General features: G+C 39.5%; 1 protein-coding gene across 6 annotated transcripts in view; it reads right to left on the bottom strand.

Moving 5' to 3' along the window:
* ICA1L (islet cell autoantigen 1 like) overlaps positions 1 to 16,670 on the bottom strand; it is an 89,800-nt gene that overhangs the window by 26,252 nt on the left and 46,878 nt on the right. For all 6 annotated transcript variants that reach the window (XM_054479157.2, XM_054479153.2, XM_054479155.2 and 3 more), the window contains 6 exons: positions 15,349 to 15,472; positions 13,693 to 13,891; positions 11,403 to 11,528; positions 9,895 to 9,993; positions 8,730 to 8,812; positions 5,747 to 5,790 (listed from right to left, as the gene is read on the bottom strand). In XM_054479157.2, the coding sequence (XP_054335132.1) occupies positions 5,747 to 5,790; positions 8,730 to 8,812; positions 9,895 to 9,993; positions 11,403 to 11,528; positions 13,693 to 13,891; positions 15,349 to 15,472 (675 nt within the window). The remainder of the gene's footprint in view (positions 1 to 5,746; positions 5,791 to 8,729; positions 8,813 to 9,894; positions 9,994 to 11,402; positions 11,529 to 13,692; positions 13,892 to 15,348; positions 15,473 to 16,670) is intronic.

Below are 16,670 nucleotides of genomic sequence, written 5' to 3' on the forward strand. Positions count from 1 at the left end.
AATAGAGAGGATTAACAAAGCCAAAAGTTGGTTTGCTAAAAGAATAATAATAATAAACCATTGGCAAGATTAATCAAGAAAAAAGGGAGAAGGAACAAATGAATATCTGAAATTTAAAAGGGGAGATAACTACTGACATGGCAAAATTTAAAAAATAAAATAATAGCATGAATAGATGTTGAGACTACAGCAACGTTCGTTATATTTCCTTTGTGACTTAAAAAAATGTTCTGTATTTGTGGGGTATAGGATCATATGCAAATGTAATTAGTTAACCTTTTGAACACATTTTGAAGCTAGGTTAGGTATACGAGTTCATGATTACAACGGTCTCTTACATTGTTTCTTTTATCCGTATAATCTATTTATGTGTGTACTTGAAAATACCTCGGCCGGGCACTGTGGCTCACACCTGTAATCCCAGCACTTCGGGAGGCTGAGGTGGGCGGATTGCTTTGAGCCCAGGAGTTCGAGATCAGCCTGGGCAATATGGTGAAACCCAGTCTCCAAAAAAAATACAAAAAAATAGCTGGGCGAGGTAGCACACACCTATAGTCCCAGCTACTTGGGAGGCTGAGGTGGGAGGATCACCTGAACCCGGGAAGTCAAGGCTGTAGTGAGCCATGATTGCACCACTGCACTCCAACGTGGCTGACAGGAGTAAGACTGTCTCAAAAAAAAAAAAAGAAGAAAAGGAAAAAAAAAGAAAATATTTTTTCTTTTATTTATTGGTCACCTACTATGTGCTGTGGAGTTTCTCAATATTCCCTCTATCCCTAATGTCCCTGGTAAGATAGGCATAAATAACTTCTATTTCAGATGAGACAACTGAGAGAGCCATGAATGTTATGTTTCAAAAAGCCAGGATCCAAACTCAGATTTTTCTGTTTTCAAAGCTTGTACTCTTTTTTACCACAGTAGTTCAAATATATGTCGACTGTATATATAACATGTATTTATTTTTTAAAGATAACACAAATTTCAGTATGAGGGAAAACTCAGAACTTAATCATGCAACCCTATAAATTGGACTTTTGCATTTAAAAGCACCTATCTTTGGGGAGAGGAGGCAGGGCAAGCTGGCTTAATAGAACTCTCCAGCCATCATTTCCCCCCTGTACCCCACAGGAACACCAAATTGAACAATTATCCATACAAGAAAGAACCTTCATAACAACCAAACATTGGGTGAGAGATCACAGTACCTGGTTTTAACTACGTACCACTGAAAGAGGCACTGAAGAAGATAGGAAAGACAGTCTTGAATTGCCAACACCACCATTCCGCCATCTCTTGGCAGCGGCCACATGGTGTGGAGAGAGAATCTGTGCTTGTGGGAGGGAGAGTGCAGTGATTGTGGGACTTTGCATTAGAACTCAGTGCTGCCTGCCACAGCTGAAAGTAACATGGGGCAGAATTCAGCCAGTACTCACAGAGGGGGCAGTTAGACCAGCTCCAGCCAGTGGGGAACCGCCCATCCCACTGGTCAGAATCTGAGTTCCAGCAAGCCCCACCACGGCAAGCTAAAGCACTCTGGGGTTCTAAATAAACTTGAAAGGCAGTCTAGGCCACAAGCACTGCAATTCCGGGGCAAGTCCTGGTGTTGTGCTGGGCTTGGAGCCAGTGGAGTTAGGGTACATGTGACCTAGTGAGATACCAGCCAGCCAGTCAGCCAAGGAAGTGCTTACATCACCCCTCCTCCAATCCCAGGCAATGCAGCTCACAGCTCCAGGAGAAACTCCGCTTGAAGAGAGGAGAAAGGAGAGTAAAGGGGACTTTGTCTTTGTCTTGCAACTTGGATACCAGCTCAGCCACAGTAGGATAGGGGACAAGGTAGAGTCCCAAGGCCCTCATTCCAAGCCCTAGCTCCCAGATCACATTTTTAGACATACCTAGGGCCAGAAGGGAATGCGCTGCCCTAAAGGGAAGGACCCAGTCCTGGAAGGATTTATCATCTGATGACTAAGAGACCCTGGGCCCTGAATAAACATCAGCAGCACCAGGCAATACTCACCATGGGACTTGGGTAAGACCCAAGGCTGTGCCGGCTTCAGGTGTGACCCAGTGCATTCTAAGCTATGGTGCCCACAGGGAGAGACTTCCTCTGCCTGAGGTAAGGAGAGGAAAGAGTAAAGGAACCTTTTATTGCAGCTTGGGCACCAGCTTGGCCACAGTGGGGTAGAGAACCAAGAAGTCACCTGGGGTCCTCAGTTCTAGCCCTTGGCTTCTGGATGGCATTTCTGGACCTTCCCTGGGCTAAAGGGGAGCCCACTACCTTGAAGGGAGAGTCCTAAAAATGGCAGCATTCACCATAAGCTGACTGAAGAGCCTTTGGGCCTTGGGTGAGTATCAGCAATAGCCAGGCAGTACCTGCTGCAGGGAGAGACTCCTTCCACATGAGGAAAAAAAGAGGGAAGAGTGGGAAGGATTTTGTCTTACAGCTTGGGTGCCAGCTCAGCTGGTGTAGAATCGAGAACCAAGTAGATTCCTAAGGTTCCTGACTCTAGGCCCTGGCTCCCAGATGGCATTCTGGGATCTGCTCTAGGCTGGGGAGTAGCTTGCCACCCTGAAGAGAAGGACACAAGCCAGGCTGGATTTGCTTGCTGCTGATGGTAGAGCCCTTGGGCCTTGAGTGAATATTGGCAGTAGCCAAGGAGTGGTAACTGGAGGCCCAGGCTGAGACCCAGTATTTTGCTGGCTTTGGAGAAACTCCATGTGTTTTGGGGGAAGTAAGGGGAAAGAACAAGAGTCTCTGCCTGGTAATACAGGGAATTCTCCCAGATCTTACCCAAGACCACCACGGCAGTATCTCTACAATTGTGCAAGAGCCACAGCATTACTGGGCTTGGGGTACCCCTGCCAATGCAGATAACAGCTACAATGACCAAAGATTTAGATGACAACAACTCAATGTTCTTTGAATACTTGGAAAACTTTCCCAAGAAGGACAGGTACAAACAAGCCCAGACTACAAAGACTATAATAAATATGTAACTCTTCAATGCCCAGACATCAACAAACATCCACAAGCATCAAGACCATACAGGAAAGCATGACCTCATAAAACAAACTAAATAGTGTACTAGTGACCAATCCTGAAGTGACAGAGATATGTGACCTTTCAGAGAGAGAATTCAAAATAGCTGTTTTGAGGAAGCTCAATGAAATTCAAGATAACACAGAGAAGGAATTCAGAATTCTATCAGGTAAACTTAACAAAGAGATTAAAATAACTTTTAAAAATCAAGCAGAAATTCCAGAGTTGAAAAATTCAATTGATATAGTGAAGAACGCATCAGAGTCAACAGGAGTATTGATCAAGCAGAAGAAAGAATCAGTGAGTTTGAAGACCGGTTATCTGAAAATACAGTCAGAGGAGACAAAAGAAAAGAGAATAGGCCAGGTGCAGTGCCTCACGCCTGTAATCCCAGTACTACGAGAGGCCAAGCGGGTGGATCACCTGAGGTCAGGAGTTCAAGACTAGCCTGGGCAGCATGGAGAAACCCTGTCTCTACTAAAAATACAAAATTAACCAGGCATGGTAGTGCATGCCTGTAATCCCAGTTATTTGGGAGGCTGAGGCAGGGGAGAATCGTTTGAACCCAGGAGGCGGAGGTTCAACAGCCTGGGCAACAAGAGTGAAACTCCATCTCAAAAAAAAAAAAAAAAAATTAGCTGGGCATGGTAGCAGGCGCCTGAGGCAGGAGAATCACTTGAACCCAGGAGGCAGAGGTTGCAGTGTGCTGAGATTGTGCCATTGCACTCGAGTCTGGGTGACAGATTGAAATTCTGTCTCAAAAAACAAAAACAAAAAAAGAATAAAAAACAATGAAGCATGTCTACAGGATCTAGAAGATAGCCTCAGAAGGGCAAATATAAGAGTTATTGGCCTTAAAGAGGAGGTAGAGAAAGAGATGGGGTAGAAAGTTTATTCAAAGGGGGTAATAACAGAGAACTTCCCAAACCTAGAGAAAGATACCACTATCCAAGTACAAGAAGGTTATAGAATACCAAGCAGATTTAACCCAAAGAAGACTACCTCAAGGCATTTAGTAATCAAACTCCCAAAGGTCAAGGATAAAGAAAAGATCCTAAAAGCAGCAAAAGAAAAGAAACAAATCACATACAATGAAGCTCCAAAACGTCTGGCAGTAGACTTTTCAGTGGAAACCTTATAGGCCAGGAGAAAGTGGCATGACATTTAAACTGCTGAAGGAAAAAAACTTTTACCCAAGCATAGTATATCCAGCAAAAATATCCTCCAAAAATTGTTGCAGTAAGTCAGGGACCCCGAACAGAGGGACCGGCTGAAGCCATGGCAGAAGAAGATTTCATGGACATTTATTAGTTCCCCAAATTAATACTTTTATAATTTCTTATGCCTGTCTTTACTGCAGTCTCTGAACATAAATTGTGATGATTTCATGGACACTTATCACTTCCCCAATCAATACCCTTGTGATTTCCTATGCCTATCTGTATTTTAATCTCTTAATCCCATCATCTTTGTAAGCTGAGAAGGATGTATGTCGCCTCAGGACCCCGTGATTATTGCATTAACTGCACAAATTGTAGAGCATGTGTGTTTGAACAATATGAAATCTGAGCACCTTGAAAAAAGAACAGGATAACAGCAATGTTCAGGGAACAAGAGAGAGAACCTTAAACTCTGACTGCTGGTGAGGCAGGCAGAACAGAGCCATATTTCTCTTCTTTCAAAAGCAAATAAGAGAAATATCACTGAATTCTTTTTCTCAGCAAGGAACATCCCTGAGAAAGAATGTGTCCTTGAGGGGTGGCCTCTAAAATGGCCGCTTTGGGGGCAGCTGTCTTTTACGGTCATAGATAGGGGATGAAATAAGCCCCAGTCTCCTGTAGCACTCCCAGGCTTATTAGGACGAGGAAATTCCTGCCTAATAAATTTTGGTCAGACCGGTTGTCTGCTCTCAAACCCTGTTTCCTGATAAGATGTTATCAATGACAATGGTGCCCGAAACTTCATTAGCAATTTTAACTTCGCCCCAGTCCTGTGGTCCTGTGATCTCGCCCTGCCTCCATTTGCCTTGTGATATTCTATTACCTTGTGAAGTAGGTGATCTCTGTGACCCACACCCTATTCGCATACTCCCTCCCCTTTTGAAAGTCTCTAATAAAAACTTGCTGGTTTTGCGGCTTGTGGGGCATCACGGAACCTGCTGACATGCAATGTCTCCCCCGGATGCCCAGCTTTAAAATTTCTCTCTTTTGTACTCTGTCCCTTTATTTCTCAGACCAGCCAACACTTAGGGAAAATAGAAAAGAACCTACCTGAAATATCGGGGGTGAATTTTGCCTGATAAAAAATGAAGGAGAAACAGACTTGCCCAGACAAAACAAAAGCTGATGAAGGCTGGGCGCGGTGGCTCACACCTGTAATCCCAGCACTTCAGGAGGCCGAGGCGGGCGGATCACAAGGTCAGGAGATTGAGACCATCCTGGCTACTACAGTGAAACCCTGTCTCTACTAAAAATACAAAAAAAATTAGCTGGGCCTGGTGGCGGGCGCCTGTAGTCCCAGCTACTCAGGAGGCTGAGGCAGGAGAATGGCATGAACCCGGGAGGCAGAGCTTGCAGTGAGCCGAGATCGCGCAACTGCACTCCAGCCTGGGGGACAGAGCAAAACTGTCTCAAAAAAAAAAAAGGCTGTGATAAACTATTTTGACATTTAAAATGTGACCATTTCCAAGTAATAAATTTACCATCTTACCTTGTTCACTCTCAAAGCTTGCTTCCTCATCAGACAAAACTAGCCTGAAGTAAAAACAAAAAAAAAATGTAGATTTTTTGTTATAATACACTTGTGATTCATATTCCCCAAACAGTTTTATATGGTTAAAAAAATTTTCTACTCAGGAAACATAAAATCATTGTCCACTAGATCCCCTAAAATCTATATCTGGTGAATTTCCTACTTCTTTTATAGATCTATACAAACCTTTCACCCCTTATTCCTTCAATAAACATTTACTGAGTATCTACAAAGCACCAGGCATCATGCTCAGTACTCAATCTTCAAGAACCTTCACCATCAAAACCATAGAGTAAGAAGTTTCATTTTCAAGCCTTGAAAGGTTTTAAGAACACTTGTGAACTCAATCAAGGGAATGAAGAACTCCAGAAAAGATGGAGTACCCTATTTTGAACAACGAAGTGATGTTTGCAAGACACGTTAGCCTAAAATATCCTTAATCAGTACTAATTTTGGATATTTATAGCATCTATCTGATATAATAGACAAAAAGTTAAGACAAAGAAATTGGGCCGGGCGCAGTGGCTCACGCCTGTAATCCTAGCACTTTGGGAGGCTGAGACGGGCGGATCACGAGGTCAGGAATTCAAGACCAGCCTGACCAACGTGGTGAAACCCTATCTCTACTAAAAATACAAAAATTAGCCGGGTGTGGTGGCGCGTGCCTGTAATCCCAGCTACCCAGGAGGCTGAGGCAGGAGAATCACTTAAACCTGGGAGGTGGAGGTTGCAGTGAGCCTAGATCATGCCACTGCACTCTAGCCTGGGTGACAGGGCAAGACTCCGTCTCAAAAAAAAAAAAAAAAAAAGAAAAAGAAATTGAACACAGACATAGTCACTATACCTGGGGCATGACCTCACAGTTGCTAGTACTGAAAGTTGTTTTTAATAAATCTTTAAAGATACTTAAAAATCTATACAGTATTTACATGTAAATACTACACAAATAAACCTACAGAGAAAATAAATACTCATGACCTGAAATGAAATTTTCCCTAACAGTATTATGTTTTTTTAAAGAACTTGGATGGAAGGGAAGGTGAAGAGCTTGGCCATCTATTAGTCAGTTTACTTGAAAAGTAGCTCTCATAATGCTAAAGATACATGAGAAGATTTTGAATAAAACTCTTGTGAAATGTGAGAATGGAAAAATTTTACTAAAATAGTTCATGTAACATATGATGATTTTAAATGTCAATATAGGTCAGGCGTGATGGCTTACTCCTGTAATCCCAGCACTTTGGGAGGCTGAAGTGAGCAGATCACTTGAGGTCAGGAGTTCGAGACCAGCCTGGCCAACATAGTGAAACTCCATCTCTACTAAAAAATACAGAAATTAGCTGGGCTTAGTAGTGCATGCCTGTAATCCCAGCTACTCGAGAGGCAGAGGCAGGAGAATCACTTGAACCTGGGAGGGGGAGGTGGCAGTGAGCTGAGATTGTGCCACTGCACTCCAGCCTGGACAAAAATAGTGAGACTCTGTCAAAAAAAAAAAAAAAAAAAAAAAGTCAATATATAAATTCACAAATTTAATTTATAACTAGACATTTGATCAATGTTTATCTTAAAACATACATTCAAGTTAGCAAAAAAAAAATTGGTTTGGATTTCCTCATAGAGAAGATGGGAAAATGTCTTATATTACATTTGTGTCTTAGTTCATTTTGTGTTGCTATAAGAGAATACCTGAGACTGAATAATTTATAAAGAAAAGAGGTTCATTTAGTTCTGCAGGTTGGGAAGTTCAAGATCATGGCCTTGGCTTCTGGCAAGGGCTTTAGTGCTGCATCATAACATGGTAGAGAAGGTCAAAGGGGAAGTGGACATGTGCCAAGAGGCAAACTCCAAGGCACATTGGGCTTTATAACAAACCACTCTCTCAGGATTACCTTCTACTCAACAATATATGGTTTATCACTGTTTGGCCCTTATTTCTGAGTTCGTTAATATATTGAATCTGGTTAAAGTGAGAATTAAATAGCAGCTTTGAAAGAAAAACAAAGGGACAATAATATAATAAAAGGGAAACAGGAGGCATGAAGGATGTACATGGCAACAGCCTGTATTTTCAGGTAACCAGTCCCAGTCCTATGTGTGTTATTCTGGAAACAGATTTCTGATAGTTTATTTCACAGCTGCTGGTACCTGTCCCTTTCTTCTCTCTAGCTACCCATTTCAAGAGTCACTAGAGGTACTTGTGGCTCTTAATACAAGGCTCAGTATCCCAAATGACAGACTCCTAATCACCCCAATCAGTTTGATACTTCTGTCATGTCCTTTGCCTGCTATGTTAAAAAATGGAAAAAATTTGTGTAGCATCTGGATATTAAGGAAAAAAAGGAAAAATATATATAAGGTTTCAAAACAAATTGCTAAGGTTTGAATTTCTTCTCATCAAAACTCTTGTTGAAATTTGGCCCCACCCTCAACGTGGGAGTATTGGGAGGTGGAGACCTAGTAGGAGGTGTTTGGGTCATTGGGGCAGATCTCTCATGAATGGTTTGGTGCCTTTTTCATGGTAATGAGTGAGTTCTCACTCTCATGAGATCGGATTAGTTCTCTCAGGAATGCTTCTGAATGGGTTGTTATACAGCCAGCACGCTCCTTGATTTTGCCTCTTCACACAGTCTGCTTCCCCTTTGACCTTTTCTGCCATGTTATGAAGCAAGTACTAAAGCCCTCACCAGAAACCAGGGCCATGCTCTTGAACTTCCCAGCCAGCAGAACCATGAGCTAAACTTTTTTACTTTATAAATTACCCTGTCTCAGGTATCCTGTTATAGCAACACAAAACAGACTATGACACAAATGTTTAGTGTTGATTGGAAAAATCACATAGAAATAAATATTCAGTAAGAGAAGAAACAATTCTTTCCACATATATCATATGATGGTATCCAGGACTTCTATAACATGACACAGATGACTTATGCCTGCTTACTTATTGAGCTGTTCAGTAAGAAAACCGCCTATTTGTTCATCTTTATTGTCTTCAGTAAGCTTGCCTGGAGTGTCTTGTAGTTGCTAAGGATAAGAAAGTCAATGTTAAGTATATAGAAAGAATCTGTTTCTTCTTCTCTGCAAAGAAAATGAGAATATAAATTCTAAAGAACCATATGAAATAGGAAGTTCTGAACTAGAGAGTGAAAAATATAGGACATGTATGCTAATGTAATCTGAACTGAGCTATTGAGCTTCATATACTTGTTTCTCCTGGCTGCCTGTGCAAACTGCACATACTGTGATGTGGGGTAGCCACAGATTAGTTTAACGACTTAGTAATAGGCCTAAAGAAGACTTAAACTGTGTTGCTAGCCTGTATCACAATGCTCTAAATACAGCTAAAGATTTTCAATTTTGATTCTGAGCAGAAATTGGATATAAAATTTGCTTAAATACACAGTATGCCATACAGCGAAGCACTTATTATATTAAAAGTAAAAACAAAACAAAACAAAAAACAACCTAATTCAAGGGCATATTTGGGGCTGGAAGATGCCATGTCAGAACATGACTTTAACATCCATCCTAAACCCCAGAAATATGCAAGATATGAGCCTATCACAAATACCACATCCAGCTTGAACAAACCAGCCAGCAACACTTTCAAGCTTTACTGAAAATATGGCAGAATGAATGGTAAGTTAAAAGGTACTGAAACCTGGCATAATGTTGGTATCATGAACCATATCCATGACATCAGTATAAAAGTAAAACAAAGTCTTTCTCTGACTTCTAATACTGTCAGGTAGGTAATCTGGTCATTTTTGAGAGCACATGACCACTTTCCATCACTTGTTCCTCTTAAGATTTTCCTTTCCCTAGCCTTTTCTTATCTCCTTTGCATTTAAATTTTCTTTTTTACTTTCTCCCTCTTTGTCCCTGTCCTACTAGTATCTTGAGCCTGCCAGCAGTATTCCTATGTATTTCAGTGTTGCTGGCAACATTTGCAGTTAGGAAAGTGCTGACCCTTGGCTGAAGGAAAATGTTTCTCAATGTTTTGTAAATTTTAAATTAACCTTGGTTAAAAAAAAAAAATAGTTTCAATGTTATCACCCAAATGAAGTGTAATACATCTAAACAAGAGAACATGGAACACAATGTACCTTGAGAGCTACAAAATCATACGGATGAAAGCCAATACAGGCTTCATGAATTTGGGACATCATTCGAGCTGTTTTCTCCCAGAATCCAAGCAGTGTTCTCTGCAAAAAAAAAAGAAAAGGTGACACTACAGTTCTGCTTCCCCTCCATGATTTTTTAAGTGCTATATTTCCTTACTAGTTTAGTAGATGAACAGTTGCCAATTAATAAGAAGCAGGAACTAAATTCAATTTTCCAAGTTTAGGGAACCATAAAGCACTGCAAATAGTACTTGTGCAAAAGAATCGGCACGTGTGGGTGTTAACTGTATAAACAGCACAGGAATGCACACTGGAGCCACCTAGAGAGTGACTGCAACTAAGAGAATGAAAACTTAGGGACCAGAACATCTGAGATATCAAAAAGGGAAATGTTAAAAGCACAAAAATACCAATCTCTGTTAAAGGAGGAACATATGTGTAATCTTTATGTTTATGGGAATATATAAAACTTTTTAATTGCAGAAAAATTACATTTACCACTAAATCTGGCCTTTCATCTAGAGTTCAAGAAAGATTTGCCAAAAAATGTGTTCTCAAGCTAACTCAAGTAATTAGAAATTTTCCTTGCTGCTTCAAGGTTCCTGATTAAAGTGAGGAGGATGAATGGAGACAATAAAGGAGAACTGAACTGATAGCTATTGTGTTTCAGGCAAGATGCTAAACAGATATCGCACACTGTAATTTTCAAGTGCATCCTGTCTCCATTCCTGAATCCCACAGTACTGAACTGAAATAGGCAGACTCCCTAAAAGCAGGAGTGAATGTCCATTTCCTGTAGTTTATTACTCTTTTCTTATGTAAGTACAGTTTATTCAATTTTTTCCATTTAAAAATATATGTAAAAATCAATAACTGCTACTTATTAATATCTAACTTATTCATTGTGTGTTATTTATATGTGATTTGTGGTACTATAAGCACAAGTGAGACTTCTGAGGTTAAAGTGATATGGGATGGCAACTTGACAGAATGAAAAGAACATATAAATTAGAAATAGAAAACTGGTTTCTAAGCCCAACATTGCCATTCACTTTAATTCTCATAGGTGTCACTTTCCTCATCCATAAAATGACAGAAAAGCTTTTAAACTTTTTGGGGCACAGAATCTTTGCTTCAGATGAAATTGTATGTAGAACTTTAAACCCAGAAGTGGAACAGCTCTGGTTAAACCAGGGCAAATGGGCCTTAAGTTTTGCCTCTTCAACATTCCCCTCTTCAACCTCAAATGGTCCCTAAGTCTCTCTCTCTCTCCTATGACACCAAAGAGAAGAGCTACAGAAGTAGACAGTCTCTAAGGTCTTTTTCAGGACTTTTTGACTCTCTGACTTTCATAACCTCAATAAAGCAATTATAGCAAAGTCAAAGGAATCTAATCACACATAAATTTTTACACCCTTTAGACAACTTTTAAAAAGAAATCTCACCACTCATCTTTACTGCAAGGACATGCTGACCATGGAGGTGGGTACCTGGTAGGTAGTGAGCGAATGAGATAGCATATTGCAGCGACTAGCTCCAAGTAAATCCACTTTCTGACAAACATCCATCTTTAACTTGTCAAAAGAAGCTTTGCTATTTCTCACTTGCATCTGTACCTGCAATAAAAATGCTAATTTTTATTACAGATATATAGTATAAATATAGTATATTATTACAGATATAAATATAGTATACAGGTTCATAATAAATATTTTCAGAAATGAATTATAATAAAGACTAATTTCTTTTCCCTGTATCATTAGTATTTCATGAGTAATGATGAAGATTTTGGCTACTGTTAGTAATTGTAGGAGATTCTTTCCAGAAGATATCTTTATGCTGAGAAAGTATGAGATAATAGATGGAAAGCCAATAGTTTTTTAAAAAGTATTCCAAATAAAAAGAAACATCTAAAACTATTCATGGATAGCACTTGGCTTAAGAGCAGAAGAAGAAATGGAAAGGGCACCTCGTTAAAGCACTGAGAAACATTAACAATATTTCTGAATCATGCAGATATTTATAAATTCCAGTAGAGGCCTATTATATTTCTTGAATAAATGGTGAGTCATGCCATCAGGTAGTGTGAATACTCAACTTTTTAATATGTTAATTTATTCAACAAATATAAGGTACCTATTATATGCTAGGCATTGTTCTAGGCACTGAGATATTGTGCTGAACAAAACAATGTTCTTCCCCACCATCCTTGGGTAGGGAGGCACAGGTAAAAAAAGAAGTAAATAAATATATAGTTGCAAAGGTAGCAAATAAGTAAACAGAAATGAGTGACTGATGACATGGAAGTCCTTGGTGAGATCACGCATGATGTTTGAACTGGGACAGAAAGATGATGAGCAGGCTACGCTAAGACCCTGGGGAGAGCATTCCAGAACTAGGGACAAGCAAGGACAAAGGTCCTGAGAGTGGGAGGGGGTGAAGACCTTATCATGTTAGAAGAACAAGAAACAAGGAGGTAGAGCACATTCTTCCCGGAGTGTAGGAAGCAAGTACAACATGTGGTTGTGGAGGGACCAGGGATCATGCCATGCAGGGTTTTTAGGGTCCAGATAGGAACTTGGATTGTATTTGATGTGGTTTGGCTGTGTCCCTGCCCAAATCTCATCTTGAATTCCCACATGTTATAGGAGGGACCTAGTGAGAGATAATTGAATCATGGGGGCAGGTCTTTCCCATGCTGTTCTTGTGATAGTGAATAAGTCTCACGAGATCTGATGGTTTTAAAAGAGAGTTTCCCTATACAAGCTCTTTTTGCCTGCCACCATCCATGTAAGATATGACTTGCTCCTCCTTGCCTTCTACGATGATTGTGAGGCCTCCCCAGCCACGTGGAACTGTAAGTCCATTAAATCTCTTTATCTTCCCAGTCTTGGGTATGTCTTTATCAGCAGCATGAAAATAGACTAATACATTATTCTTCTTTTAAAAATTGAGGTGAAAGTTGCATAACATACAATTAGCAATTTTAAAGTGTTCAATTAAGTGGCATTTAGTGCATTCACAATGTTGTTCAATCACTCCCTTGGACTGTATTCTCACTGTCAAAGATTGTAAAAGGGATGGAATACGAGGTTGTTGTGGCCTGAGGCCATGTTTTCACCTACTTCATAGGGCTGTTGTGTGTAATCAATGAGGCAAACCACTTAATAGCTGGCCCAGAGTCAGGCTCCATCAGTATTAAATATTATGATTTCTATTATGGGTTCTCTATTTATGAAATGAATGATAAAATGAATTTTATTATTTATGTATAGTATAATTAGGGGCTATAATTTATAATAAGGAGTTTATTTAGCAAAAACATATGTTCATACATAGTTGCTTAGGAAGTCTGTGGCCAAACTTTGTATTGTGACAGAATAAAAATTTTGATAAACTTCATATTTCCTTATAATTAGCAATCATTTTACATGAATTTTTACTTACATTCCTTTTGTCCCTCTGTAATAAACTATTTTCTTCCTGCAAACAAATCTCAAAAGTCCAAGCAAGCAACATTAAAGAAGTAATTTAGATCTATCATGAGACAGATTAAAAAATTAATAAAAAAGGTAGATGGTGTGAAGATGCCACTCCAGGAGTAAAAATAAAAGTGTGACAAACTTTTGTACTTCAACTACAGTCTCCAAGCAACCAAGAATATATAATGAAACATATATTTACCAAAAAACATCTGAAATTTTATTATCTTAATTAAATTATTCTGTGGCAGTTCCATATGTCATACACCAAGAAAAGGAAAGGGATACATTTTCATACTTTTCTAAACTTTTCCATTTGCTTTAAGGTGTCTGGGTCCAGCTCTTGGGATACATCTTTCATCCACAGCAGAGCTCCTCTGTATTCTGTGCGCGCCTGCTCCATCCGATTAATTGTCATCAAGGTATCAGATACTGCCCTTTGACTGAATGTTGCTACTTCTTGCTTCAGACGAGACAGTGGAGTACACAGGGCCAATCTAATGGCAGAGAGGTAAAAATCAGAGGGTTGAACACATCATAAGTCAAACAAAACAAAGGTTTAAACCAATGAAAAAGCATATTTGCTAACAAGATGAATCTACAAGTAAAAAATTATTCAGTTCCCTAAGGAGATTTTGAAAGCAAATAAGGATCATATAGCCAACTCTGAATTATCAATAAAGATGTGTTGGCCGGGTGCGGTGGCTCACGCCTGTAATCCCAGCACTTTGGGAGGCCAAGGCGGGCAGATCGCCTGAGGTCAGGAGTTTGAGACCAGCCTGGCCAACACGGCGAAACCCTGTCTCTACTAAAAATGCAAAAAATTACCTGGGCGTGATGGTGGGTGCTTGTAATCCCAGCTACTTGGGAGGCTGAGGCAGGAGAATCACTTGAACCCGGGAGGTGGAGGTTGCAGCAAGCCGAAATGGCGCCACTGCATTCCAGCCTGGGCAACAGAGCAAAACTCCATCTCAAAAAAAAAAAAAAAAAAAAAAAGCGTCTACACCTCCTCCCTTGTTACTTTAGGAAATACGTCATTTTTGCAATACTTTGGATGTTATTCCATGTATAAATAACCTGCCAAGTAAATCTGCCATTTAGAAAACAGTTCTGAGGGGAACAGAGAACCTGCATTCATAAAGCATAATCCAATTAACAGAAAGCCTTTCATTTGACAAGTTCAGGGAAAACCTGGGTTTTGCTAGCAGAACTAATGAGTATGGAGTTCTTAGCAGCTGAGGATGAGGACAAGATAACAAGTATTTAAGAAACACAAATTAAATCCAATTCTTCCTTTTTGCTTAGTGACCATTGGAGGGCCCTGTACTTAGTACCTCCACGTCACTTCCTTCAAGATAAGACTTTTGCACTGATGTGATGTTTCAGAATAAAGCTATATAAACTGCACACCATCATTATAGGTCTGATAAGGACTGTTTTATTCTTCTTAAATGCAAAAGATTTGGGCTAGGTTTAGTAATTACAGGAGATTCTTTGCAGTAGGTATCATTATATTAGAAACTGATAATAACTGGAAAGTATGTAATTAAGAAGAAAAAATTTCTTCTACTTAAAAAGTACCACTATATTTATAGTATAATATCAAAAAGTGAAATTGGAAATACATATTTTTAAGATGTTAGTCATTCTGTGACTGTTACATTAAACCAGTTGAGAAATATAACTGACACTTGTCTGATTTTAGGGGAAATAAAAGAAATATAAATACAGGCCTAAAGGTTATTTCTAGAAATTAAGCAACCAAGGACATCAATCATTAAATAATTATTTTGAATACAAAATTAGTAATTAAGAATTAGGTGTCACAACATAACTGCAATATATTTCTCTTTAACCCTTTATTAGTGACCTTTACAAATATGCAAATTTAAGTATATATGTCAAAACTGTCAGATTGACTACAGATTCAAGATAATGAACAACCATGGTAAACCTTTGCTTGGCTGAAGAACAAAGTGCCTTGCCAGTGGCATCCATCATTTTGCCAGCTTGAGTTGCATCCCGTTCTGCTTGAAACTTTAAAAAGAGCCCTAGCTCATTTTCTTCCTCTGATATAACTAGGAAAAAAATTACAGTGTAGTTAATTGTTTCCTTCCATCATTTGTTTAAAACATACACACAACTAAAAATCTCACAGCAATAACTCTCTATACAAGTTTTACTTGGGGGAAGAAGAAGAGAGACTTATTTTTTTAAAAGCAATTCCTGGGCTCCATTTCCAGAGACTCTACTTTCCATAGGTCTAGGGAATCTGGCTTCTTATCAGCACTCCAGATGGTTTCGACACAGTGAATCCATGGACCTCGCTTTGAGAAGGACTGATTTTTCGTGACAAAAATCCCTCAAAACTACAAAATAAAGCCATAAATGATGCATTTTCAAATGTGCAGAGATGTATTTTAGGATCATTGCCTCTTACAAAGTATTTGTTCCCTATTTAAATTTGTTAATTTATTCTTGACTCCCTCCTGGCTTCAGTTTCCTATGCTCGGTATCGCAGACTCACAGATGTCCACAGTTCTGCTCCAGCAACCCTAAAAACTGTCATCTAGTGCACTGCTGCTGAAAGTGTGGGCCATGGACCAGTATTGGTCCAGAATCCTCTGTTACCAAGCTGTGACAAGCGAAGAAGTAAGGAAACTGAGAATAACTGTGTAGAGACTTTGAGCATTTTATATTTGTCAAATCTAATAAAGTGAGCTTATAATACATTTTTCACGTATTTTATTTCATTTTTCTAAAAGTTATTTTTTTAAAAGATGGGATCTTGCTTTGACGCCCAGCCTGGAGTGCAGTGGCTTGATCGTAGCTCACTGCAACCTCGAATTCCTGGGCTCAAGTGATCCTCCTGTCTCAGCCTCCTGAGTAGCTCAGACTACAGGCATGAGCCACAGTGGTTGGCTAATTTTTAAAAAATTATTTTAGAGGCAGGGTCTCACTATGTTGCCCACGCTGATCTCAAACTCCTAGCCTCAAGCCATCTTCCCACCTTAGCTTCCCAAAGCATTGGAATTACAGGCACGAGTCACAGTGCTCACCTAAAAATTCATTTTTATTGAATTTTACAAAGGTATCAGTTTACAACAGATTGAAAGTAAACCATGAAACAAAAAAAAGTCCTTCACCACAATTTAAGAAACACTGATCTAGTGTAAGCTGATCCTGTAACCACAATAAGACTAATAAGGGGGAAAGCCCACAGTGCTCCAATTATAAGCTTAAAGTAAATAAACAACAACAAATGTCATGCCTAAT

This window comes from Pongo pygmaeus, chromosome 11 (genome assembly GCF_028885625.2).
Source record: "Pongo pygmaeus isolate AG05252 chromosome 11, NHGRI_mPonPyg2-v2.0_pri, whole genome shotgun sequence".
Lineage (NCBI taxonomy): Eukaryota > Metazoa > Chordata > Mammalia > Primates > Hominidae > Pongo > Pongo pygmaeus.